This window comes from Gambusia affinis, linkage group LG07 (genome assembly GCF_019740435.1).
Source record: "Gambusia affinis linkage group LG07, SWU_Gaff_1.0, whole genome shotgun sequence".
Lineage (NCBI taxonomy): Eukaryota > Metazoa > Chordata > Actinopteri > Cyprinodontiformes > Poeciliidae > Gambusia > Gambusia affinis.
The window spans coordinates 7,751,390-7,777,170 of NC_057874.1; the positions used below are offsets into that span (position 1 = coordinate 7,751,390).

Genomic DNA, 25,781 nt, shown 5'->3' on the forward strand with positions numbered 1-25,781 from the left:
ATTATGTTGCATAATAAATATAGATTTAAACTAGAGATCTATCACTAGGATATTAATATCTCAAGTTAGTCCCTGAAATTGAAAGATAATCCTTGCTCAGATGTCATGACAGTGCACCCGGTCCGTAAGGGAAAATATTGTGTTGTCGTGTTTTATTATTTATTTTACATCTTATTTAGAATTCCTAATTGTAATTTCTGGAAGAGGGTTTTGTTACAGTTTATTTTCTACATGTTTCACCAAGGCAGTCAACCTATTGTTTTCTACGAATTTGCTTCTTTATTATTTATTTTACATGGGCTGTTTCACTCCTACCTGCCCTGGAGTATGAACAACTTAAAGCTGTGTTGTTTTTTTCTGTGTTGGACCTGGTTTGTGAAGCTATCAGTGTATTTAGTTGTGCTGTACTGATGCAGTGTTATCAAATAAAACTGTAATTCAGCACATTTATGTCTGTGTTTAAGAAAACAGAAACATTTTAAGCCAACTCAGCTCTTTTCCTCTGCACCGAATCGGTATCGGCTGATACTCAACGCCATATGTTTGTATCGGAAGTGAGAAAAAGTGGTTCATTCGTAGTTTAACTTTAAAGTAAAAGAAGAAAGCAATTTGGTTGCGGCATGTTCAGCATTGTTGGCACTTTTTATCTCGATCAGAGGTGCCGTCTGAACATTGCAGAAGGAATCAAGTCTCACCTGCGTTTCTTCAGTCTGCTGTTGACCAGTTTTTCTTATCCGGTGGAAGTTGCATCCTCTGTTTTCTGTACTCGGCCAGCGGGAAAGTGGTCTTCTGCTGCTGTAGCCCACCTGCTTCAAGGTTTGACATGTTTTAGCAAAGGTAATTTACAAGCTCACACTGTCATCTTTGCACTGAAGTTGCTGCTGTACGATTAGCTCACATTGTGCTGACAAGCAATTAAAACCGTGTCTCTTACAAAATGGCCTCTGAGTGAATATTGACCTTCTGTTCTTTCTTTGACTTCTTTTCTACAAGAAGAACCGTCTAACCATGCGTCCTGTTTCCTGAACAACAATATTCACACCACTTTCTGTGTAAAACTCAAATTCATTTGACTCCAGTCAGCACCTGCTTTCTTCTTTGCCGCTCTGGTAGAATTGATTCCAGATGGTGAGCCTGTGATTGCTGCTCTTTGCCACTCTGCACATGTCATGGTGTTTGTTTATCAAGTTTAACCAAGATATAAAGTTTTTAAAGTATTTGTATTTCCCCAGTTGCGAGGATGTTGTTTCCAGTATGCAGGGGGGTTTTTTTTCGTCTAAAATAAAATTGTCACTTGGATTTTCTGTGGTTATGAAGTCTTTAGCCACCACAGAATAATTTATTATGCTGCTGTGACCTCGAGAACAGGTGCAGAAATAGCACAGTCAGCAGCTGTGTGTTAGACTCGCACCACGTGTCAAACTTAAGGCCCGGGGGCCAAATCCGGCCCGCCACAGCTTTTTATGTGGCCCTGTGGAGTCTGGAGGGACACATAAATAGAACTGTCACGATAACAGCGTGCTTAAATATTATTTTATCAATCACTTTGAAGCAGTTTGTATTTGTTTACTGCCAAACTGCACCAGTTGGTCACCCCAGGTTTTTTGTGAATTATCACGTAAATTCACACAAAAACAACAAATCCCGACACTTTTTCACACTAATGGATAAATGTGAGTTTATTGCAGATTTTTCACAAAAATCTGCCAAACATTGGATCTAAATGACTATTTATTCCCACCTGCAGGTGGCAGCATTTTTCCTTCTACTTCTACTAAGCAGCATTATGTCAATGTGGTGAGTGACAAAAAGTTGTATTTACCTTCATACATAAGTGCAAATATTTCTAAATTACTACCACAGACATTTTTTTATTGTGGAAAAAAAAAATCAATTGTGAAATCTTGGAGTGACTGAAAAGTATGATTGAATTTTAAGAATTGATTTCTATTTTAACAGTTTTAACGGGGTTTTTTATCAATACGTTGTTAAATGTATTGATAACCGGCCCTTTAAGGACATTCATGGTCTTGATTTGGCTCAAAGGGAAAATGAGTTTGACTGACCTGACTTACATTATCTGCAGTTTTAAAACAAGCAAGCCAACCTCCACTGAGTATGATTATGAAAGCGACAACGCTCCGCATCCCGCCCAGGCGTTTCAGATGTCGGGTTTTATGATTTGCAGAAACACTTCTGGTGCGTACAACCTACTTCTCACTTTCCTAAAACCTCTCAGGTGTGTAATTTGACCATCAGTCACAAAATCACCAGCACTCATGTCAAATTTTTTTTTTTTTTTTTAAAGATGTTCTCCAGCACTTAGCATTTCTCCATCACTTTGAGAGCCTCATCATCAAGGACAGCGGTAATTCCAGGCTGCGTGACAGATGTTGGAGCCTAGTTGTGCAGAAACTGTGCTGAGAGACTGTTTACGCTTCTTCTTTTTTTTTTTCTTCTCTTCTTCGAAGTGGATTTATTCTTCTCGGAAGGGGGTGCGGGGGGAACATGGTGTGTTTAACTTTTGAATCCCCTGCAGGTCAAAATGTGGTAATTGAAAACCAGCATTAAAAAGCCCACAGAAAATGTTATTACAGACAGACTCCTCCTGCATAAACACTGCGCATGTTGTGATGTCTTTTCAGACAACAGATATATATAATCAGTGGCTTCATGAGTCTTCCCAGTAAGTATTAATCACCATGCAGCATTCTGTCATTCAAAGATGGATCATTTTATACTTTGTTAGAGTTGCACTGAGGGATATAGTGACTATATTCCTCAGGGAGGAATTGGCTAGTATAGGATTTTTATGCAATGCCCCTGTAAAAAAAAAAAACAACCATGATTTTAACTTTAAATCTCAGATTTAAAACAAAAAGAGAATTTAATGCTAATGCTAGTTGAATTTCCCACCCCTATATTCCACCATCAGGAGGGTGTGTTCATTGTAATATCTAACACTAATTTGATCCTGCATATGGCATTTTGCGTGGAGATTGAGAAATGGAAATTAACCCTAGTGAGCAGCATAATTTAGATTTACATTTGTTTTGAAAAAAAAAAAATATGTGAAAACCACAGAGACTTGTCCTTCTGTTTTTCTAACTTTGTGCTAAAATCCTAATCAAACACATTCAAATCTGTTCAAGGAAAATGAATATATTGTGTATGCAAATTTGGATTTTTAAAATGCCCCCCATTCCAAATCCTCACAGTCTCCAAATATCATCTAAAGATGAAGCGCAGCTTGTTTTTCCTACTTCCTAAATTTATCTCCGCATTTTACAACCTTCCTCATTACCGCCTCATAATTGGCCATTGGGCTAAGCTGAAAACAATGAAGCATTGATTTCCTTAAACGTAATCACCGCATCCAGTCGTTTAATGACTGCTGTCACTGCAGGACGTGGGGAGAAAAATGACCAGCCGATGGTCCCATCGATGCCCTTCACCTTCCCTCACCAAAGGCTAGAGTGCACAGCCACCCACTCCATCTTAGCAAGTTAGTTTAACCCCCTTAGCCGCCTGACAAGTTCCAGGCGCTGCGTCCATTAGGAATGCGGTCATGTCTCCAGTTGTTTTTGCCCAGTACTGCACTGGAACATGCCACACGATTGCTAATGCATTTTCTCGGGGAGACCAAACACGTCTGTTGTGAAGTATCGCGTGGCGTCGCACTCTAAAGCACAGATAACAAACACATTGAGATGCACAAATCAGAAGGTAGTTTACGTCACTCTGGGCTCCCAGGATCCTGAGTGGGATTAAGTGTAGTTCAAGTGGCCATTTGTTGTTTAAGTGCCTCTTGTGACAGACTCACTAAAGTAATCATGGAACAATTTACACTGCACTCTGCTTCACATACCAGATGGTTCACACCTAATGTCCACCTGGCTGGATCTTACACCGCTGATATACACACACTGACATGTTTGTGCACGTGTGTGTGTGTGTGTGTGTGTGTTAGGACTATTCATTAAGTCTGTAATTTAGGTGGTTTGTGACATCCACATTAATCACATTCTCAGGTCTTCAATACACCAAATCCATGTTTATTTGGTTAACTGTATCAAATCAGTTTGCTGTAAACCCACGCCCATGATGTTAAGTTGTGTTTAGCATTACAGCATAAAATGAGCAGGCAGACAAAAGATGTTGACGATGTGGGTTATTAATATTGCTTAGTATTGATCCACCCCTGGGCCCATTAATAAAACGTAGCAGAACATTACCCACAACACAGGAGATCAACATGTCTGCAAAGCAGAACACTGTGTTCATGCAATAGAGTCAATATATGAAATGCAGAAATTGTTGTTGCCATCATATGAGTTCACATTCTGAATGATCGTTGCAAGATCCAGCTGTCGGGTCGGAGTCACGCTGCAGCAGATGTCCACACCTGACCGGGTTTATAACGCCCAAAATGCTAAAGGTTGCTAAGGGTGTTGGAAGCACAGCTGGGCCTGAGAGAAATTAGCACAATGTTGATTTACTGCAGCTGATTCTGGCAGGGAGAATCAGCTGCAGTAAATAACATTGCAATTATACAATAATCTTAAATGATGCAAACCTGATATAGAAAGCCAAGTTTACCCACAAGAATCAGTCAGTTAGAAGAAGCGTGCAGTCATATTCGAGAAGTTACAACATGTATCCTGATGAGTCGTTTATCAGATTAGAAGTACGTAGATTTAGAAAATAACCTTTCAGGTTGTAAACATTCTTTTCATTAAGCCCTTGTGTTTGACTTTAATATTATCTTAAATGTTGCTTTCATTCGCTGCCAGTGGAAAATCATCATGATTAACAGAAATAAAAGCTTTCAAACATCTGTCCTTGTCCATTCGGTTAATCGTACAAATGAACTTTTTAATACCATCATTTATTAAACCAAGTCTGTAGTTAAAAAAAGATTCTTAAAAACCTTCAAGAAGTAGCAAAATACTACAAGCGCTGCCCTTTCTGACGATTTCCGTCACTTTATAACCATCTTCTAGCAGCTACGTCCAAAAGGAAAAAATACATAACTTCATGAAGCTCTGATCATCTCGAACTTGGTTTCTTCAGTATGATGAAATGTCCGTGTGATAAAACGCCCCGTCACCAGATCTCACCCAACAGAACACATTTGTGATGTGGTGGACCAAGAGATGGGCATAATGGACGGGCCACAGAGAAACCTACGGCAGTTTTACCTTGCAACAACCTGTATTATATAGCCACCTTTGCTCATAACTGCTTAAAGACAGAAAATTAATGTTGTGGAGTGAAAACTGTGGACAAACAGGAAAGGTCATGTCAGCAGTCACAAAAAAACGAATCAATAATAATCGATATCGGCTGAAACGCTTATATTATGATCATGTCGTCATTCCCTAAATCACGCTTAGCAAAATCAGAGCCCTATATCAATCTTTGGAAGCAAGTTCTGTGATTAATACATAACATACATTCACACAGTCAACATACAATGTTCTGTTTAGTGGGAGATGTTCTTTTGGCACAAATTGTCCAGATTTCACACCAGCTTCCTTTTTTGAAATTCTAAAACGTCTCAGAGAAATCTGCGGGTTCTGCAGGCCAGAAAGCGCATTCCTGTGTGTGTTTTCCATGTCCTGCTTCTTCCTGCCCAGAAACATCTAACGAGAAGGCAGAGCGAGTGATCCTAATACAGGGCGGCAGCTGGGTCCGGCAGGACCGCAAATGTTTGTCTTGTAATCCGGAACTACTTGGACTTTGGTCTTGCCAAGACAGACATTGATGAAAATGGAAGAAGAAAACTGTTGCCAAACTCGTCCAGGCTGCCTGGTGCTCAGCTCCGTAATTCGTCATCCAAGTCATTTTAAATATTTGCACAACCCGCCTGGGCAGAGAGAAACAAACTGTTTCCTTTTCTTATTTTGATGCTACCAGAAGGAAATGCCTCTTCCTTTTTGCAGCAGAAAACCCTCTTTAAAATGCTGCATTGTCAACAGATATAACGCACTATACAAATTATTTTCTCTGTTTTCTACTCGGTGTGTTGAGAGGAATATATTAAGACTCTCCTTTTCCTATCTGATGCCTCGTTGTGGGATGAGTTCCAGTTTTAATTGCTGGATGCTGCTGTCTGTTGCAGTGGCTGTCACAAGAAGATAAAGAGTTTTTCCTGGGGCCGGTAGGAGAGGGGAGAGCAGTGATGAAGGGCCTTTCTCCTGCAGCTCTGCTGGCTGCATTAGCCCCATGTGTTATAATTGTGTGAAGAGGGCACTTCCAGTGGCTACCTCATTACTCACCGGCATGGCCAGTCCCTGGCAGGAAGACACACCTTGTCCTTTAGCTCTTCCTCTCAGCCTGTCTCACTCATTTCAGGGTGTCCCTCAGCTCCATCACCCAGGCGCCCTCCCTGGGGTAATCCTCCCTATTGTTATTTTGACCCACTAGTGCCATTGGCGCATATCACCTTCTGCGTTTTTTTGACATCCTCCTTTGTCAAACTGGGGCAGATTGTGCAACATTTGCTCTCACTGTCAACTAGGTTTTGGAGTTGATGCTTTTGTGCGGCGCAGCCCGAGATTGCTTGGGCACGGGTCGGCTTTCGAAGTTTTAATGACTAAGTGGTGCTCAATGTGGACACAAACTGGTGCCTGGATTGTGGTGATTGTGAATACCACAATCACAAATTTCAAAGGATTTTTACGGGAACTTTTTAACACTTCAGTAGCCCTCGTCCTCGTGCGAGGACGAGGGCTACTGAAGTAAAAAAAGAAAGATAACTCTGCCTTCTCTTCATAATTCTGACTCTAAACTCGGAATTGTAATTTTGTGTCCATCTCTGTCAAAATCCAAGTAAATGACCAACCATTCTCAGGTGTATGTCAGCCATGTTGTTGGGTAAGGTGAGGTCATTTTTGTTTTTGTAGCACATTTTCAGCAACAGATCAATTCTAAGCATTCACGAGTTAGAGAAAATGCAAACAAAGTAACTAAAGAAAAGCAAGAGAAAAGTAAGAGTATAGAACTACATATTGGTTCCCCATGTTTAATAAGAATTAGAGTTTATAAACTAGCAGACGTTTCTCTGGATTCTTGATCTGCTCAAACTAGATGTTGGTTCTCCATGTTTGATTCTATAAAGCAGCTGGTCTTAAATATTGACCTAAGGTAATGAGTAGTTTCTCTAAATAAACTACTAGGAGTTTCTCTGGATTCTAAGTTTGCAGGCATATAGAAATAAATCACACAACGGCCCCCTCCTTGTTATTGGATCTGTAAACCTGCACTTTATCCACACTGAAAACCTGTCCCAAATGTCTTTGGTAGATTTGAGTTTTGAAACTAGATATTCCTGATGGTGCATAAACAACCTAAACAACTCTGATACTTAAAGAAAAAAGAAAAAAAAAAGTCAAAATCTTGAGGAAAAGAGTCCAAAATCGCGAAACTGCCGAGGTTTCACTGAAGCGAAACGTCAAAGTTCTCTGGGTGTGAACACATTTTGTCAGACTTCAAATGTTTGATCACATTGATAACATATGTGAGGCAGTTAAAAATAGAGAAATGGGCACGTTAGTAAATGTGCGATGTTCTTCACGAGAGTCATCGTGAGCTGATTGATATGAAGTGAGGACAGCCACCCCTGAATGAGAGGCAATTTGATGACATAATTGAGATTCCTTGAGGGCCAATTTGTTACACATGCTTACAGTGTAAGTGCCTGATGATTGTACTGCTGTTAAGCTGACATAATATAATGAGCAGTAGCTGAGTTTTACCAAGCTCCTCTCTCATTCTCGCTATGGCTGCTTTCTAGAGGAGTTGCTTTTGAGATGTGTTGGTAAACTGTGAATAAGAACCGCTCTTTTTCTCTCATATTCACTTGCTTGTGTTTCTGCCTGTGTCTCTGCAGAGGGAGGAACTTGCGAGGTGATTGCCGCTCACAGGTGCTGCAACAAGAACCGCATCGAGGAGCGTTCGCAGACGGTCAAATGCTCCTGTTTGCCCGGGAAAGTGGCCGGAACGACACGCAACAAACCCTCCTGCGTGGACGGTGAGAACATCTAATGTCTTCTAGTGTAACGTTGCGGCCACTGACAATTCGTGTCTGAAGTCCTGTGTTGTGTGCTTGATGTCTGTTTATGGTAAATGTTCTGATACATGTAAAAGATGTCCTTTTTTCAGCAAAAAAAGGACAAAACACAAAAAGTTCTAAGGTCCACAAAGATCCTTATAAGTAGCAAACACAGACTGAAACTCATAGATTTTGTTTATTATGACAAAATAATGACTAATTTCATCCTTTTTACAGTTGTGACATAACAGAGAGTTGATGCTTGGTTTGTTTGAGAGCTGAACATTGAGGAGATTTAGACAACAATGGTAAATGCGATGTCTTATTTATATATTTACACTGCGCTGGTGGGTGGAAACAACAGATAACTCTTTCTGAAGTGTCATTAAGCACTCGGGGAGAAACGGAGGAAAAGTTGAATTTGTTTAAATCAAAGACAAACGTTAGCTCTTTAGCCAGTCATCATTTCCGTCTCCTACAGCAGCAGCATCTCTGTGACCGAGTTGCTGAGTCTTGACAAAATATCTCTAAGGCATTTGTGCAGCATTTTTCCAGTGAGTTTTATAGAAATAGTAATAAAAGCCTGACTGTTGCCCTAACAAATCCGGACTTATATGTGTAATTAGTTGACAATGTGGTGAGCTGTTGTGTAGCCCATCTACTGAAAACATCCTTGTAATTCAAAGACATTCAAAGGTCCCGACCTCCCTCCACATTTTGTTATTTTCGTCACTTAACGTCAGGGTTAGAAGAGCCGAGACGGTTTTCACTGTGCGTATTAATGCACTTTAATGTATTTGTGATGTTTGAACTATTATGCAGATATAAGCATTTTAGCTTATTTGAAGGCGTTTGTGGTCCCTAAACGTCTGTCCACTGTTTCAGCCCGTAAGCAGATTAAAAATAAAAGATATATGTGAAGTAAACGTATCAAGCTTAGACTCTAATTTTGGACTACGCCGGCCTTTTCCTGCAGTGGTTAACACCCTCTCAACAAAACCTGTTTAGCTTCTTCACAAAATACACAAGCTTTCTTTGTTTTCTCCCATTTTTAGTCAGACTTTTGTTGGCAGCCGCCTACTCTTTCTCTGTTTGCCCTGCAGTGTGGGCAGCTGTTGTCAGTGCTGGAATGGCTTCTTTTGCTTCATGATCTTCTGCCACAGCCTCCACAACCTGTTGTGGATGTACACACACACCAATATTTATAGAAAACCCAACTTTCGCTCCCAAAAGAAGAAAAAAACAAACAAACACAAAAACACAAAGGAAGAGTATAAGTTCAATTTGTTTGGTAAGGGCCAAAGGAGTTAAGAGAAGTCTGTTTTCCAAGGCAGCTTTAATTTGAAGTTGCTCAAAAAAAATCTTTCCAAAAGTACAATTACACATGACTAAAGTTGCAATTAGCCTTTTTCTGGATTTAAGCTCGTTTTTTTTGGTGTTTTTTTATTTTTATTTCAATGATCCTTAATTAAACCACAAATTATTCAAATGTGATTTTATTTAATAATTTTTTCTCCTGTTTATAATGGGGAAAATTCAGTGGAGCGTGAGAGGAAAGCGGCGCCGTGCTCCTGGGCACGATGAGAGAGGAAGGAGAAGATCCGGTTCAGCTGCTGAACGCCGAGCACGTTGCAGATCACATCGCTTTAGGCTACTCACACTGATGGAAATGAATAACTAATAAACAGGCAGAAAAGCTTCGGGCTAATGCACCTGGATTACCTCGGCTGGAAAATAAAACACAAACACACTCAATCAGAAAAAGAGCAGCTTTTCGTGGTGGTGGTTTGTTGGGAGGGATTTTAAAGGAAAAGAAACAGGAAGTCACAAGTCTGCCGTGACAAAAAAATCTAATGCCCTTTTACTCCACAGAGCTCGTTTATCGCTCCTCGGTCTCCAGCCTTTTCACCTTCACCTCCAGAAAGAGATCAAAGTTATCTCTCTGAGTGCCCTCTTGAAAAGAAGAGACATCAAAATGTCTTCATTACGCAGTACGTGGCAGGCAGAGCCGCTCTGTGCGGCGCCACAGCTGACACTCTGAAGGATCCTAGAGAATGAAGTAGAACAACTCGTCAGCACTGGGTGTACAAGGAGCCTCTGATCTGCTCTCATAGCAGAGGTGGTGCAACCTGCAGCTCCAGAGCCACATGTTGCTCCTCATCCGCCCCACAGAGCCTCCTGTCAACCGGAACCGAGAGTCACGCACACAGAGCGAACGTTTAACGGTAAAGAAAGTAGGATAGACTGGTCAGGCTGCCTGTTTTATGCAGAATTGGATTATTTGTTAGAGGAATACTTTTATTTATTTTGGTGCTTAGATGGTTAAAAAGCAAAGCCATTATTTCACGAAGTAGGTAGGCCATTTCTATTCATCTTTAATTGATATGGTAAAGTAACATTGGGCATTTACTGTATTGTTTCATTTGTCATGATAATTTTCTCATCGGGATGAGAATTTTGATTTATTGTCGTCACAATAAATCAGATGAATCTCAATGAATATTTGAAACCTCCCAATACCGTCTGTGCTGTTGAGATTGGGGTTTTTATTGTTCTATGAATAAATATCAATACATTTTAAAAATACCTGTGAAGGTTAGTGTTACTAATCACACTTGTTTATGCAACTGGTGTCCTAAATATGCACATTTCAAATTGGTATGTTTTCCAAGAGCAGCGTCTGTGTTTGTGATGCAGTCACAGCCGTACAGTTACCTAAAAAATAAGCATTAAATAGTTCTTATCGTCACATTTATCATTATCATAATAGTACCACAAAATATTCTGATAACATTTTATGTCCATATTGCCCAGCCCTATTATAAAGACAAGAGAATCAGAGTATACCTTATTGATCCCTAAGAGGAAATTGCTTATTTGTCGATAAGCCAGTCCATCCAAATATTAAAAAATAAAAATATAACCACAAACAATATAAGTATATTAAAAATATATATGTACACAAGTGTGATATTATAAGTAATTCAGATATGACTTAAAGATAAAATGAATGAATGAAATGAAACAAGTATGTGCATGGAAACATCCATCCATCCATTTTCTGTTCAGCCTTTGTCCCTAATGGGGTCAGGAGGGTTGCTGGTGTCTATCTATCCGCTCGGTTCTGTTTGACGTTCACGCGTCACAATAAGTGCTATCATGGAAGGTCGGTTCTGCTTTAGACGATGAATCTGCATTCATCTTGCTGGAGGACAGTGGAGACGATACTGTCACCACAACGTCTTGTCAAGCATTTCTGGGCTGTTATCAAAGGTTTGAAAAAGATTTGTGTGAATTCTTAAAGTTGGTGTTGAGCCGTAACTCTGTAGTCTCTTGTTTCTGGGCCTCGTGGATTTTTCTAAATTCCAGGCCAGCTGCCGTTCACAGAAAACTGAACTCACCTGTCTGTTTATTAATTACACCTCCTGAACCCTTGCATTACAGCACCAGGCCCAATGAGTATCTCAGGGAACCTGCAGCACTCAGAAGTATTCAGTCTTGGTTGTAAATTCGCTGCTCGTGGTCTGGACAGATGCAGCGTTACAGCTAAAACCTCTTTTACCGCAAATAACTCACAGGGGAAAAAACCCTTGTTTCATTGGCCTTGAAATAAGGACGCCCAACGAGACTCGACAGAGGCATGCAAATCAGACAATTTGAGATGGAGGTTTAGGTGCTGCGGTGAACGTTTCATGCCTCTCTGCTTCAAGCTCACCCAGGGAGCGAAGTCTTGCTGTGTGTATTGATCAACAAGCACTTTCAGAAGCCGAGGTGATAAAAATAAAGATGGCAAGTCACTGAGCTGTGCTGCTACATTATTGAGCACAACTACCCCCTCTGAGTTATGCTAAGTTGAGCTGTTAATCATTTTTTACATCTCTGTGTCGGACCCTGTTTGGGTAATGTGCTTGATTCCTTGGTTTTCAATCACAATTGAGACTCTTTGATATTTCGTCAGCATATAACTGCAGTTTAAAGGTGTACAATGTAATTGCATGGCTAAAAACCACCCACAGTACCTTGTACTTTTTAAACATTTTCTCATGTTGAAAGTGCAACATTTTTTTTTTAGGGTTAAAGAATGGCTGGAGTAAATCTCCAGAAATTAGTAGACAAGACCTGTGAGAGACAGAGACACGCAAGACAAACAATCATTCAAATTCCTTTCAGCTCAGTCCAAAAGATGCTTTATTGATCCCAAAGGGAAATTAAATGTTGTTGAAACTCATATTAATTGAAAATTCTTCAAAGAGTTATTGTAGTGGTCTGTGTTACAGCACATTTATAGAAGCTTCTGACTGAAGCTATTCTGTATAGTCTGACAGAAGACAGTGTCTTAGCAATGATGCAAAGAAGAACTGCACCACTTTGTGGTAAACCACAAATGTTAAGTCAAATTTAAAAATTACGGGGTTTTTCTCCTGAAAAAATCTGAAATCTGACATGTTTTTGACTCAATATTTCGCAGAGCTACATTTCTCTATAATTACAACTGCATGTCTTTTTGCAGTCTAACTTCACACTTTTTTCCGTTGTTGTCACAAAGTAACTCGAGCTCAGTCGACACTGATGTTTTAGGTCTGCACTTTGACTGGGCCATTGTAGCACATGAAAATGCTTTGATCGGATCCCTTCTATTCCAGCTTGCTGTGTGATTTGAGTTGCTCTGCTGGAAGGTGAACCTTTTCTCTTAATCATTTGTGTTCAGGGTTCATGCAGGTCAAAAGGTTTTGGGTTTTTTTGGTCTTAATCCAACCAGAATATTCTCCTCGAGATTCTTCGCATTTGTGAGATGTTCAAATATGGGGTTTCATGACCTGACCTGACCCTGCTTTAAACTTCTGAACAGCTTGATTCCTGACGTTTCTGCTGTGCTCCTTGCTTCCATTACTCTTCTTCTAACTTTTATCTTCTGTCTACCAGCCTTCAGAGGACTGCTGTCCTTTGCACTGAGATAAAAACTACATCTGGATAATTTGATCTCCTTTCACTCTTTTTACTAATTAGGTGACCTCTGAGGGTCATTGTTACGGTGATTCAGTTTGAGATCTTTATCCATGCCCAAAGGGGTAATAAATTTTATAGAAAGTCACAATAAAAGCAATGCACCAACTATCAATATATAACTTGTAGTCACTTCTCGAAATTCCTCTGCTTCAACCAACAGAGGTTAAAAACACAAAACTTGTCAATCAAAAACATAAAGATGCCAGTAGGACTAAAAAGGTGAAAATTAAATAAACCAATAATGATGTAGTATTTCAAATTTGAAATCCTTCACTGGAAGAGACAACACACCATCTATACTCAGTGGTTAAAGATACGCACCGTTTCCATCAACTGTAGGATTAACAAATGAGGAGGGAAATAAATTAATGTTTATGCCTATTACTCCAAACAAAAGGGAATGAAATAAAACAAATCTGTGCAAAACTTTGTTGACGTTCCACTAAAAAACCCCCAATAATTTCTTAATGGTGGTGTTTCCATTAAATAAGAAAATAAATTAAAAACAGACATGAGTAAGTTTGTTCATGTGATAAGTCATTAGAAAACATGCCGCGCCATCATCCTCCTGCCATTTCCTGTTGCCTTCTTCGTGTTTTCCGTCAGTAGTAACCTCCTGTTGTTGATCACGTGACTGGTGTGATTCAAAAAACGCTTTTCCTGTTGAAGTTTAGCGAAGTCCACTAATTTTGATGCAACTCATCCGAGCGCAAAACCTTTCATTGACAAGCTTGAGTCCATAAACAAATTTATATTTGTAATTCCAACTTGCGCATTAATATGGTGAACAAAAACGCAGCTACCGACAGGAGTAAATGAAAGCCCCAACTGTCAGGTTTTTATTGACTAACAGTTTTGAAAACCATGCTTGTTTGTTTTTTTTTTCTTCTATTTTGTAGAAAAGCTCCAGCTGAAAGTTGTTGTCTTTTTCTGTGTCAGTGGAGCCCCACGGGCTGAAGCTGCAGTCTGTGAGGGATTACAGATTACAGGAGCCCAGTGGTCTGTCCCCACAGCGGTGCACCAGCCTGGCCCAGATGGAGCTCTCTCCCCAGGTCCTTGTATTATTAATGTTCCATCGAGATGAGCAACGACGCCGTAGCCCAGCTCATCTCCCCCGCTCCCCGGAGGACACCTGCTGCCACTGTATCATACACAGGTTACATATCTATTAGACAAAACATTCTATATAAATAGCCGGCGCGCTGACGTAACAAATCACACGCCGATCTCCAGAGGTCGCTTGGACAACGTTTGAAGCATGGAGCAATGAACGCTGCTTCATCTTTAAGAAACATTTCAGAAAGAGACACTTTTTTTTTCCCAATGATCTCCATTACTGGTCATTAGCATCAAACTCCAACATCAAAGCACCTTGGAGATCAGACTCATTGTCAAGTGTTTACTGACGTGCGGCGATGGCCCACATGGGATTCTTACCGCCCGCTGTTTGTAACTGTTTGGCCCAATATTAATATACGGGGATGTGACGACAGCTTACACAGAGGCATCAACCTCGGCGGGGGGTCTGCTGTCAGAGCGCCCTTATAAGGTGAATTGATTATCAGCTTTGACAAGCAAAATGATGTCCCAGTTCTGTCAGGGCCAGCAGAACTCCAAGTGAAGCGGATCCCTTTCAAGAAGTGAAACGCTTACATCTCTCCTGCCTCGCCGGACCAATAACAGCCACTTGGATTAGGCGCTCATCGCCGCACCATTGCCTTTATCCCTCTGTAGCAGACATCCAAACCACAAGCCAAAGCATGGGCATAACACACACACACACTTGCATATCCAGTTATTGTCTCAACACAGACAGGCCGATGCTTTAACACGCACCGACGCTTTGTGTTGTCGTGAAGCTGCTGCTTTAGCAACGGCTTTCGGTAGCAGACACACGCAGATGCCGGCTCACTGTTGATCACTGAAGGGTAATGAACCCTTCTGTTCCACTGCAGGCGTACATAGCAGCGCGTGACAGGTTTTGATGCTACATTTGAGATATATCCAGAGGGCTTAAGGGGGAGGGATCTCATTAGCTCACCTTTATACTGCAGCAACTCTCGCCCAGTGTCGAAAATCTATCTGGGACTGACGGGAAGGATATGCTCAAAATGCAAGAGCCGCTGTCTTTGTGATATAAACGGTAGCACTTTCTATACGGGAGTGTAATTAGTTTCTATCTTTGGGATCTGTTCAGGAGTTAAAACAGAGCTGTGATTGGTTTGTTAAAGTTTAAGAATGGTATAAGTTAGGGGTCTCAAACTCCAGGTCTCCTGTAACTTTTAGACACGTCTCTTCTTCAGCACACCTGACTCCAATATTAGCTGATTAGCATAGTTCTGTAGAACCTGACTGTATGCTAGATGAGAGAGGCAGTTTAGCCATTTAATTAGGACAAAGGACACATATAAAAGTTAGAGTACTCTGGCCCTCAAGGACCGGAGCTTGAAAGTACTGGTATATAAGGCAAGGGTGTCATTTCAGAATCTGACCCCTTCTCTCTATAGTAGAGTGACTATAGTGGATGGGAATAGGAAGCTAATTCTGTATTTATCCACATGTTGGTCGATGGTGGCAACGATTTCATCCCGTAATCGGTGGGTTACCGGTTTGAGCAACATCCACCTCTGTTGTTGTGTCCTTGGACAAGAAACCTAACCTGCCTTGCCTGCTGGTGGTGGTCAGAAGGGACGATAGCACAATATCTGTCTTGCTCAGATCACACTGCCCCAGGGCAGCTGTGTTTACAATCAAGTCGCTTGCCATCATCAGCGTGTGAGTGTGTGCACTAAAATGGCAACGACTGATTTCACTGTAAAGCGCCTTTGAGTGCCCAAATAAGTGAGATGTCACGTGTAGCGAGTCCATCATCTGAAAAGGAAAATGAGTGGAAAAATGAAAAGTTAAGACATGGGTGGGTTACTAAGAGTATTCATTTAACACATATTTTACTTGTTTTTCACCATTTTTACAAGTAAAAATGGTGAAAAACTGTCTCACAACGTAAAACGTGGGAGTGGCAACAGTCTGCTGCCAGGGTAACTGGAGGTAAACACAGGTCGAAAACAGAAAGTTCAAGCTAAATTCACTGCATTCCTTTGCTGAACCAGTGAATCATGCAGGACTCGCATGATTGGAGACATGTCTTTGGACGCCGCTTGTGTACATCAAAGCGTACTCAGTTGTACACGCAAACTATCTCCGGAACTGAGAATCTTTGGCAAGACTTGAAAATTGATATCCACACGTTCTCTCTAGCCAGTCTAAATGATCCATTATGCAAGAAGTGTTTGAAAACACGTCAGCTTTAATGTCTGCAAAGATGGTAAAGATACACCCCAAAACACTTCCAGGGGTAATGCAATGCATTGAGTCAGGCAGGCTAAACGGAGGCCACACTTTTCAGATTTTCGTCGGTTTGGAAAAATAAATTGAAACCCGTGTATTGTTTTCCCTCCACTTCTTTGTTCTCCACTGCTTGCAGATCACACAAGAGTCCACTAAAGGCACTAACTTATGGTTGTGATGTCATGAAATGAGGAAAGGGCGACATAATACGACTTACTCTTTGTAAATCTAGGATTTAATTTGAATTTCATAATCAGAATGGGGGAGAAAGAAAGCACAGAAGTGGCTGTTTTTCAAGTCTGGAGGTGCTGCGGTGCGGTCATTATGAATTCAGTAATTCAGAAAGGCTGGAGTGATTATGAAGCCAAACGTTATTTTCTGAATAGCTAATCAAAACTTGGCACTCTCCTTTTCCGGACTTGCTAAGATTACCGTCGAATAATGACTCTCTACTTCTGACCTCGGGTTCAGGGGGACAAGTCTCAATTCTCCAGTAATTATACGCCGGCTTCATTTTCTCCATACTCCTCTGACCTCTCCCACTGCTTCACTGCTTTTCTTTTCTTTTTTTTCCCCTTTTAGTTGAATTCTTGCTCGCCTACTTTTGTCTCATTTTAATGGAAATATTTTCCCTACTTAAGTCAGTCATCGTGGGTTGACGAAACACTCTCGGGATCAGTTGGTCGACTTCTCAAATTTTCTATACGTGAGTTTCCCTTTGGGATGGCATGGATGAGGAACAAGAAAAAAAAAAAATAATAAAAAAAAAGCAACAGCTGGAGGAAAAGCTCTCATTTTCATTCCTATTTGAATCTATAGCCAGCTGATCCTGGCCTCTCCCAGTTAAAAAACATTAAGCGTTCATTAAGGCTGCAGACACGTTTTCACATTTTGACACAGACACAGATCAATTCTCCATCTCATTCGTCAAGGCGCTCAGACGTTCTGCCGCCTGGCAGGTATGTGTCAGCGAGTTCAATCCATCACTGAACCTCCCCGCCGGAGAACTGACAGATGCACTTGTAAAAAGGTCCATCTATTCATGTTTTCCAATCAGTTCAAGTCCCCACCCCTCGCCTGTTTGTCTATCAGAGCTTAAAAAGTCCAACCTGCTTCATGGCCGACATAACAAGTAGCCACCCTTCCACTGTTTTTTGTTGTTGTTGTTGTTGTTGTTGTTGTTTTTTTGCTGATTAATTCACCCGCATCTGTCATCTGTGACAGTTTGCCGAAGCTGCTGTAAAGGAACTTAAGGATTTTTTGTTAACCAGCATCGACGCGCTAAATCAAGCTAAAGTAAACAGATCTTTGTCAGTCAAAAAATAAGAAGAACTTCGAGATCCGTCCAGTTTCCTCACAGAGGAAGAGTGAAGCTTGCCGATGCAATCGCAAAGGTCGCGCCCTGCGAGCGTCGAGTGGGAAAATAAAACGACTGCCCGGGGTGAGTGGTCACTTCCTCGCCGGTCAAGGTGGAAGTTGGGCGTCCTGGACCTGGTGCAGCGACCAGCAAAAAGTCACAGGGTGTCGTTAAAAAAGTGTTGCAACGTTTTCCTGGATGGATCTTTTGTGCAGGTGTGTGTGCATGCATGTGGGCATGAGGGTGTGTGTGTGTGTGTGTGTGTGTGTGTGTGAGTGTTTTTCCTGTCCTGGTGGGTCAGGCTGCCTTGCAGTGTCAGGTCACCAGCTGTGTTTGCATTACAATTGTGAGCAAACTTTGTCTATATTCTACTAATAGTGAAAAAAACAGAATTTTGCAATTGTGGTTTTTCCACCAAGTAAATGAAATTAAAATCACATGTGAATAAGCTTTGCTGCTCTTCTGATGAATTTTTGTAAATCATATGCTCTATAAATTTAGTTTTCTTAGGGCAGTTAAAATATACTTAGTTTGGAACCAAAATTTGTAATCAATTCTTAGAATTGGAATTGTTTAGATTACTTTAGTAGCTTAATTTAAGATATTAAGAACACACTGGCAGGCGTGGTTTACGTCTTTTGTTCATCAAAGGCCCAATGTGAACACAGAAAGTTTCATGAATTGACTTTTTGAACTGGTAACATCAGAATTTGCTCCATTTTATGGTTAACGAGTGATGAGTTGACTAATGACGGTGACTGGATGAGTTCCTCTCATTGCTTTCTTTCCTACTTTTGTTTGGTTTTATCATCTTGCTGGCTGCCTTTGTTGCTAATTCGCTTCATGTTGTGAGTTTTGAACTTTGGATTTGTTCTTTTGTAAACGAGAACATTTTTGAAAAAACAAAACAAAAAAACATCATCATATCGAGTTGCTTTAGATTTTGTGGTTGTAGGGTGTAGATTGTAGCATGCTAGTATCCGGAAGTGAGTTATTTTTTGTGCACGCCTTTTTTACTTCGTGTTGCTTCTGCTCATAATCCACTGATGGTCTGTCTGTAACCTTGGCAACACATGTTGGAGGGCAATTGGATATTTTAGTAAAAAGATTCAAATGACAATTACAGCTGTCTAACTTCTTCCAGGCACACTGCAGTTTGACCTTGGTCTCGTGGTTTATTTTATTTTTTTATTTATTTTTTTGTCAGAATGTTAAAAGAAGAGCTCTTCGTTCTGAACGTTTGCAGCAAGTGTGAGAAGTAAACAAACAACTTCTCGGTAAGGATTCGGCTGTGGAGGAAGAGTGGAATTACAAAACGCTGTAGGCTTTGAACTTCTTCCGTCTGCCGTCAGACAACTGAAGTGGAGGAGAGCGGAAAAACAAACTACTTCAAACGTGGATAATAAAATAAGAAGAAGCTGGCTTTTGAATTTTCACTGTGATTTCTTTCTCAAAGAAATTCTCACTGTAGGACATTTAAAAAATAAAAATAAAAATTCCCAGAAGTTCAAATGAGTCAAACGACTATCTGAAAGTCCCCAAAAAAATGAGGATGAAAACAAAATCAACTTCTCTGCAGTGCCTTGCAATAGTATTATCGTCCCTTGAACATTTTTCACATCTTGCTACTTTATAAGCACAAACTTCAATGTTTTTTATTGGGACTTTACAAGTAAAAATGCTCTCAAAAAGCTGTAGCAATACGACCCAAAATGCTTCTATAGAATAGCTGATCTGCTCCCAAGAATCCCAAATTGAATTCATTGTTTCTTTCCGGTTGTAACATAACGAGTGGTATTAACCCTTTTAGACCAAAGTTTCAAATCTCCGCCTGGATATTTTTTTGTTTATTTTCATTTTACGCAGACCTTTATATGTCCTGTGAGTAAATATATTTGCCCATATCTCTGTAACAGCTGGACCTTTCAATCTAGCAAGTTATTTTCACAATTTACCGTCTTGGACGACTCCTTAAAAGAGCGCCCCTCAGATTAATTTCACTCCCTGCTACGGCGGGGAGTGAAATTACTGTAATAATCTAATATTGGCTGGAAACGGAACGTCTTCCCTTCCAGAAACTGTTGGGATTTGTCACATAGCGAAAGTGCACCGCAAAAACTGAAATCTTAGTAAGATTAAATATCTTAAATTAAGGAGATTTATGCTTGTTTTCTTTCTGACAAGACCATTTTTCTTACCAAGAGGGTTTTATGTTAGAATATTTTTTTTCTTATTTTATGTGTTTTTGTGCTTAGTTATCTCAGTAAGATATAAAAGCTCGATGCTAAGAAAATATTAGTTATTATGAGTAAATAAATAGTAGAAACTAGAATATCAATATTTACAAAGCAAACTTCAAATCTGGAAGTTCTTTTGTCAAAGTAAAATGTTCTTATTTCAAGTACAAAAAAGAAATCACTTACTTAACAAAATCTCTCCAGATAATTAAAACAGACTACGAGGCGGAGTTACGGTACAGCAAATTTGGTTGGATCTTCGGTGCTCCTTTCAGTCTGGCACACGTGTGGGACGGAGTGTAAACTGTTTTACTTTGTTCAACCTTTTAGTGCCGTGTTCAAAGTCTGTTTTATACTGTAAACGCTAAAATGCTGTGAGGAACGAGGGATTTATTAAATCCAGAGAACTCTACTGTAGACAAATCCCGGCTTATGCACACCAGGGTTTTATATATATTTCTTTCTCATGCAGTGAAAAGTACCCACTTTTCGAGCATACATGTGCCAACAAGGAGAACACGCATGAACATGAGAGCACACATCCACAGACTCGAAAGGAAAACGGAAAAGGAGGGGGAGGTTTGATGAGAAACGGAAAAAGATATTTGTTTTTGTCAGACAGCTTCGGGACGAATCTGGTAGATGTTAATGAGAGGCAATTAGTTTTGATTAAAAATGAGATTGCTCCCTTACTTCCAATGGAGCCATATCAAAACAAAAATAATGATTCATTTTTGTTGGTTTAAGACATTATTGTGGAGAGCAAAACTACCCAGGCAGCAAGGTTACAACAGCTCAGAGGCCAAAGTGGAGAGGAAAATAATCACTAAGAGACGGAGCAAAGCTCTCATGTGGCAATAATGTAGAGTTAAAAGTTGTACATGAAATGTTTTAAAGTTTGCATATGTACTTGTTGAAGTGTCCATATCTCCTACCCTCTTTGGTAACACTTTATTTGAAGGGGTGTGCACGAGACTGTCATAAACATGACATAACACCCGTCATGAAGATGAGGGAGTCTTTATGAATGATTATGACTTGTCCTGAAGTTTCATTCGGTAAATAATGAGACTTTTAATGCAAAGTTTCATTAAAACTTGCATTTACCGAATGACACTTCATGACAACAATCATGAAGATCAAATCTTGCAGTTACCTAAAAAAGAAGCAATAAATAGTTCTTATCTTTAAGTCCATATCACCCATATCTAGTACATATGTGTCTGTCTTTGTTCCAGACTTACTTCTTTTTTTCTTTTTTTTGTCTATGGGTCTGTGCTCTCCCTCTGCAGCGTCCATTGTAATTGGGAAGTGGTGGTGTGAGATGGAACCGTGTCTGGAGGGAGAAGAGTGCAAGACTCTGCCTGACAACTCTGGATGGATGTGCTCATCTGGGAACAAGATCAAGACCACAAGGGTGAGAGCTCACACACGCTGCGCTGCAAACGTGTCGACATGCAACACACCTATGCTCCCAAAACACACACTCACGTATGCAGGAGACGTCCAAACGCTCGCTGTGAGTGTGTGTGTACTGGTTTCAGGTCTTTTAGCCCCGACACACAAGTGTGAAGGTATTACCGTTATCCCGGAGAGAGATACAAGTCGGTTTAAATCAGCCACATTTATCTCTCAAACTGTATCTGAACAACTTTTATTGAAAAGCATTTCCGTCACTTGCTGCTTCTGTAAGACGTTCTGCGATCATTGCAGATTATTCTGGCGTAGGACTGGGCCTTCAGTATGACGAGGTGTGGTTCTGTTCTGGTAGGGCATCCAGCATGAGGAACCGTAGCGTTAAACAGTAAACATGTAACCAAACAGGTGAACTTTACCTGAGGCCACATTCCTCTCAGAGATCAAGTGTTGGACTAGTCTGCGTCTCTGCTGCCTCTTAGCTGCATAAACCAACTCCAAACGCAGCATACGAATAGAAAAAGGAGGTAAAACCTAAAAGCAAGTTGTGATAAGTTGATCAGCTGAATGGCTTGCGCTTCCTTTCTTACCTTTCAGTGACTTTAGATAAAAGCGGAGACTAATGAGATCGGAGGGGCGGCATTGGGCTTCCCAAGGCTGTTCTGTAGATTTGTTTGTTGTCATTTAGAGGTGAAAGTTGAGCTGGGCTCTCTCGCAGCATTTTCAGAGAGGACTTGTGGGTCTTTTCAGCCCTTAAAGGTAAGGTTGAGCACTTAGATCTCTCTAAAGAATGCATCTCTAATTTTCAGTTCAGTCCTTTGCACAATTTGAAGGGAATCTTAAATGTAGCAAAACTTATTTTGATGAGTTTTTTTGGGGTATTTTTTCTTGTTTTTTTTCCGGTAAGATCATGTAGGAATGTAACGTTCTGCACATAAAGGGAAAACAAAGAGCCGCATTAAAGCGGCTTTGGCCTAAAATCTCTAAAGAGGGCCAGTAAAAAGTCAGGCCTGAGGCTGCTTTTCAACCCAATACACACATGTCCTTCTTTTTCTTTCTTGACCCTCTCTTTGCAGAACACCCAGCCATACTCCCCTTTTTAGCTTCTGGAAGCAAAATGCAGAGGATGCGTCAACAGAAATTGAGCTGCATTCTTGCTTCTGTAAAGGTTAGTCTTTTTCTTAAGCTCTTCTGTCTTTTTTTTCCTTTTTTTAATTATTATTATTGTTTTGTTTTGTTGTCCTTCACATACATCGGTCCACATATATATGCGCTTCAAGTGTCAGGTGGTAGGAGTGTGACCGACTCATGTTCAACGACTTCCCATTAACCTAAATACCCAGTGCGAAATAATCATGTGTGTGTTTACATGCTGTGCATGATTAGGCAGGAGTGACACAAATACAGATCACACCGCCACCCACTGTAAATATTTATCACCCAGCGCAGGCAGCGCATGCATAAATGATGAGTAAGTTCTCATATTTTCTCACGGGAAAGATCGCACATATATCACGAAACGGGTGGCATCCCGGTGGGTTGGTGTTCATGTGGCGGCGCGGTGCCATAGAAACGCACTCACAGTCAGAGCCCCTCCTTCCTTCCATTGCCTCTTTTGCTCCGGACCCCGTTTTTGCTACCAGCCACTGCGTATGTTTGATCACGGTGCCTCCACTGGTCTACCAGTCCCATTAGGGACTAATCTGCGTCCTGCTTCGTGCTCCTGTCGTTTCGTCTGCGCGTTCCTCCGACTGAACGCAGGCCGCGTGTTTCTTGTGTTTGATTCGCGCCACTGTTTTTGTGGGCACACAAAGTGAGATTGTGAGGCATGCCCCTTTCCGTTGTGTGGCGTGTTATGAGAGGCCTCTTGATATCCTTATTCCCCGTTGAAGGTCTTGTTGAAGCAGCTATCAGCCCACAGGGTTGTTTTTTTTCTCCCTGCACTCTGGTCTCTCTCTTTTTTTTCAAATTATTTATCGTCCATCTGCCTCTTTGGTCAAAATGTCACATTTGTTGCAAAGCCTTTCAAAAGTATTGATACCTATTTTGAATCTTTTCACATTTTTCACCTTTGCGGTGACAACCTTTGACGTGTTTCATTGGGATTTGATGAGATACATAGACCACGAGGAAGTGTGATCATGTTACACGGGATTCACAGCTGAAATGATGTGAGAGTTTGGCTCCAGCTGCGTTGCTGAGCTAGGGAGGGAATTTTGTAGCTCATTCTGAAATACCTAAGGAAAGTCTGGACAGAATCTGTGAACGCTCGTTTTGAAATCTCTGGCATATAATCCAGATTGGTTTTCATCTAAGTGGAGAAGAGAACAGATACATCGTTTCAAAGTTTTGAATTTAGTTTTGTCCAATGATTTCAACTCATTCACTGAATGGAGTTTAATTTGTTGTAGTTGCAGTTTAGTCAATTTTATTGTAGTTTTACTCTCGTTTTGTTTTGATTCAGCTAAAATATTAATTTCCTTCATTTATCCTTTTACTAAATCTTAACGCCTTGTTTCATTTCTATTGAGGGAACCATGTATTCTGGGATCAATTGGATCCCAGTTTAGATTTTGCAGTACTTTGCCTCAAATATGTCTCAACTATTAGTAGCTGAAACAACTTTAAATCAGCCATTAATGGCTGTGTTTCCATCTTGTCCCACCTCTCCAATGTGACAAAAATGAGATGTTTGATTTAATATCTCTCAAATATTCCATCTGTTCATTCATAATTTTTTTATACTTCTTTTCATACTTGTAAATGTGTTCTGTGTGGGTTTGATTTTTATTCAGTTCGTAGCCTGGTTTTTGTGCGAGGAAAAAGGTTTGCTGATGAAAACTTTGACCAACGTTGAATGTTCTGGTCTACATGCAAAACACTGTTTGTGGCGGCAGGCAAACGTTGCACTTTAGCACCTGTAAGCTGAAGCATGGTGTTGACGAAAGTGACAGAGTTAAAGAAACCTGGAAGAGAAGCTGAAAAAGCTTTAATACGACCCGGAAGTCGGAACAGCAACCTTAAACTCTCAGCTGGAGCAGTAATGGAGTAGTTTTGATCAAATCAGTCTCTGGAGTTTTTCCAACCGTTTTAGGGTCATGTTGATGAGCTAAATCCAAAAATCTCATTGGTTTTGCTCAATCGGGTCAACTTTCTGAACTATGTATGCAGCATGAGCATCAAAATACACGACTTGTTTTCACATCTGGATCGGTTTGCTGAGAATCTGGGATCAGTGAGTGAAGAGCAGGAGGAGGAGAGACTCCATCAGGACAGAAAAGAGACGGAGAATTTAGAACAAACAAATAATAATGTTTAATTTATATGTACTTCTCCTTATCAGTGTTTATTATTCAATTTGCACAAATCCAAGTTTGTAACATTTAATTAAAGATTCTCCTAAAACATTGATTGGATGAGAAATATTAACAGAATTGAAATGTCACAAATATGTCATCAGTTTTGTCAAAAAATCTGATTTCTCTGAATCAAATTAGATTAGAAACCTTGACCTGATTGAGAAAAATTGATGTAATTTTTGCATTCAGCAAAATAGTCCTAATTCAGTTGGAAAAACATAAACATCTTCCAAAAAAAAAAATTTAACCCAGTGTAATCTGTGAGCTTTTAAAGATATTTTGTAAAAAGAAAAAAAAAAAATTGCCAGATTTTTTTTTCCAGTTTTTCAGATTACACTTTGTGTTGGTCTGTTACATAAAATCCGTTTGTTGTGCAACAAAATGTAAAAAAATAATAATAAAGGAAATGTTAAACGGTGCCATACTTTTCTAAGGCGCGCTCCATCCAGATCCACACAACTCGCTCTGTTAGTTGCTATTATTTCCCCTTGCAGGGTTTTAGTTTGCTCTAAAACTGTCAGTGAATCCCGATGCAACAGGTGTTTTAAGTTGAATTTCCCATTTCTCAATAAAATCGGCATGAAAAAGCAGGAAGCCAGTCAAAGTCAGTGACTCACACCCATGTTTCTCCTTTTTCCTGTCTTTCAGAGAGGGAGTCCTTCACTGCCTGTTCTGTGTCAACAGACAGGACAGTTTGTTTGTGAGAGCAATGCTGAGGAGCAACCTCCAAAAAAAGTCTCGCCCGCCACATATCTGCATTATGGGTTTCGCTGGCCAAATAGTCCAATCTGTTTTTGCTTCAAAATAAAACTGTGAGAGCAACAAGCAGGACGCAAACAGCTGGAAGTCAGAAAGAGAAAATGTTACTCTCCCTTATTTGAGGCTGTAAGAAATGATAGTTGTTTGATCACCTTACTGTCTGTACAAGAGTGGAGATAAATATTTTGTCTGAATAAAGAGAAGAATGTAATGCAACCCCCACCAGACATCCTGTCAATTTT

The 25,781-nt window shown here is 40.4% G+C and overlaps 1 protein-coding gene across 4 annotated transcripts in view; it reads left to right on the forward strand.

The window, feature by feature from the left end:
• The window catches only part of LOC122834360 (chemokine-like protein TAFA-1), a 190,147-nt gene that overhangs the window by 155,074 nt on the left and 9,292 nt on the right, over positions 1 to 25,781 (forward strand). Inside the window, exons 3-5 of one of the 4 annotated variants that reach the window (XR_006371185.1) lie at positions 7,895 to 8,035; positions 21,298 to 21,422; positions 22,498 to 22,589. Coding sequence is in view for 3 of the 4 variants with exons in the window: in XM_044122737.1 (XP_043978672.1) it covers positions 7,895 to 8,035; positions 21,298 to 21,422; positions 25,429 to 25,596 (434 nt within the window). In the remaining variant the exon portion in view is untranslated. Of the gene's footprint in view, positions 1 to 7,894; positions 8,036 to 11,209; positions 11,330 to 21,297; positions 21,423 to 22,497; positions 22,590 to 25,428; positions 25,751 to 25,781 lie in introns of those variants that run through there. The other 3 variants (XM_044122737.1, XM_044122739.1, XM_044122738.1) reach the window with 3 other exon arrangements.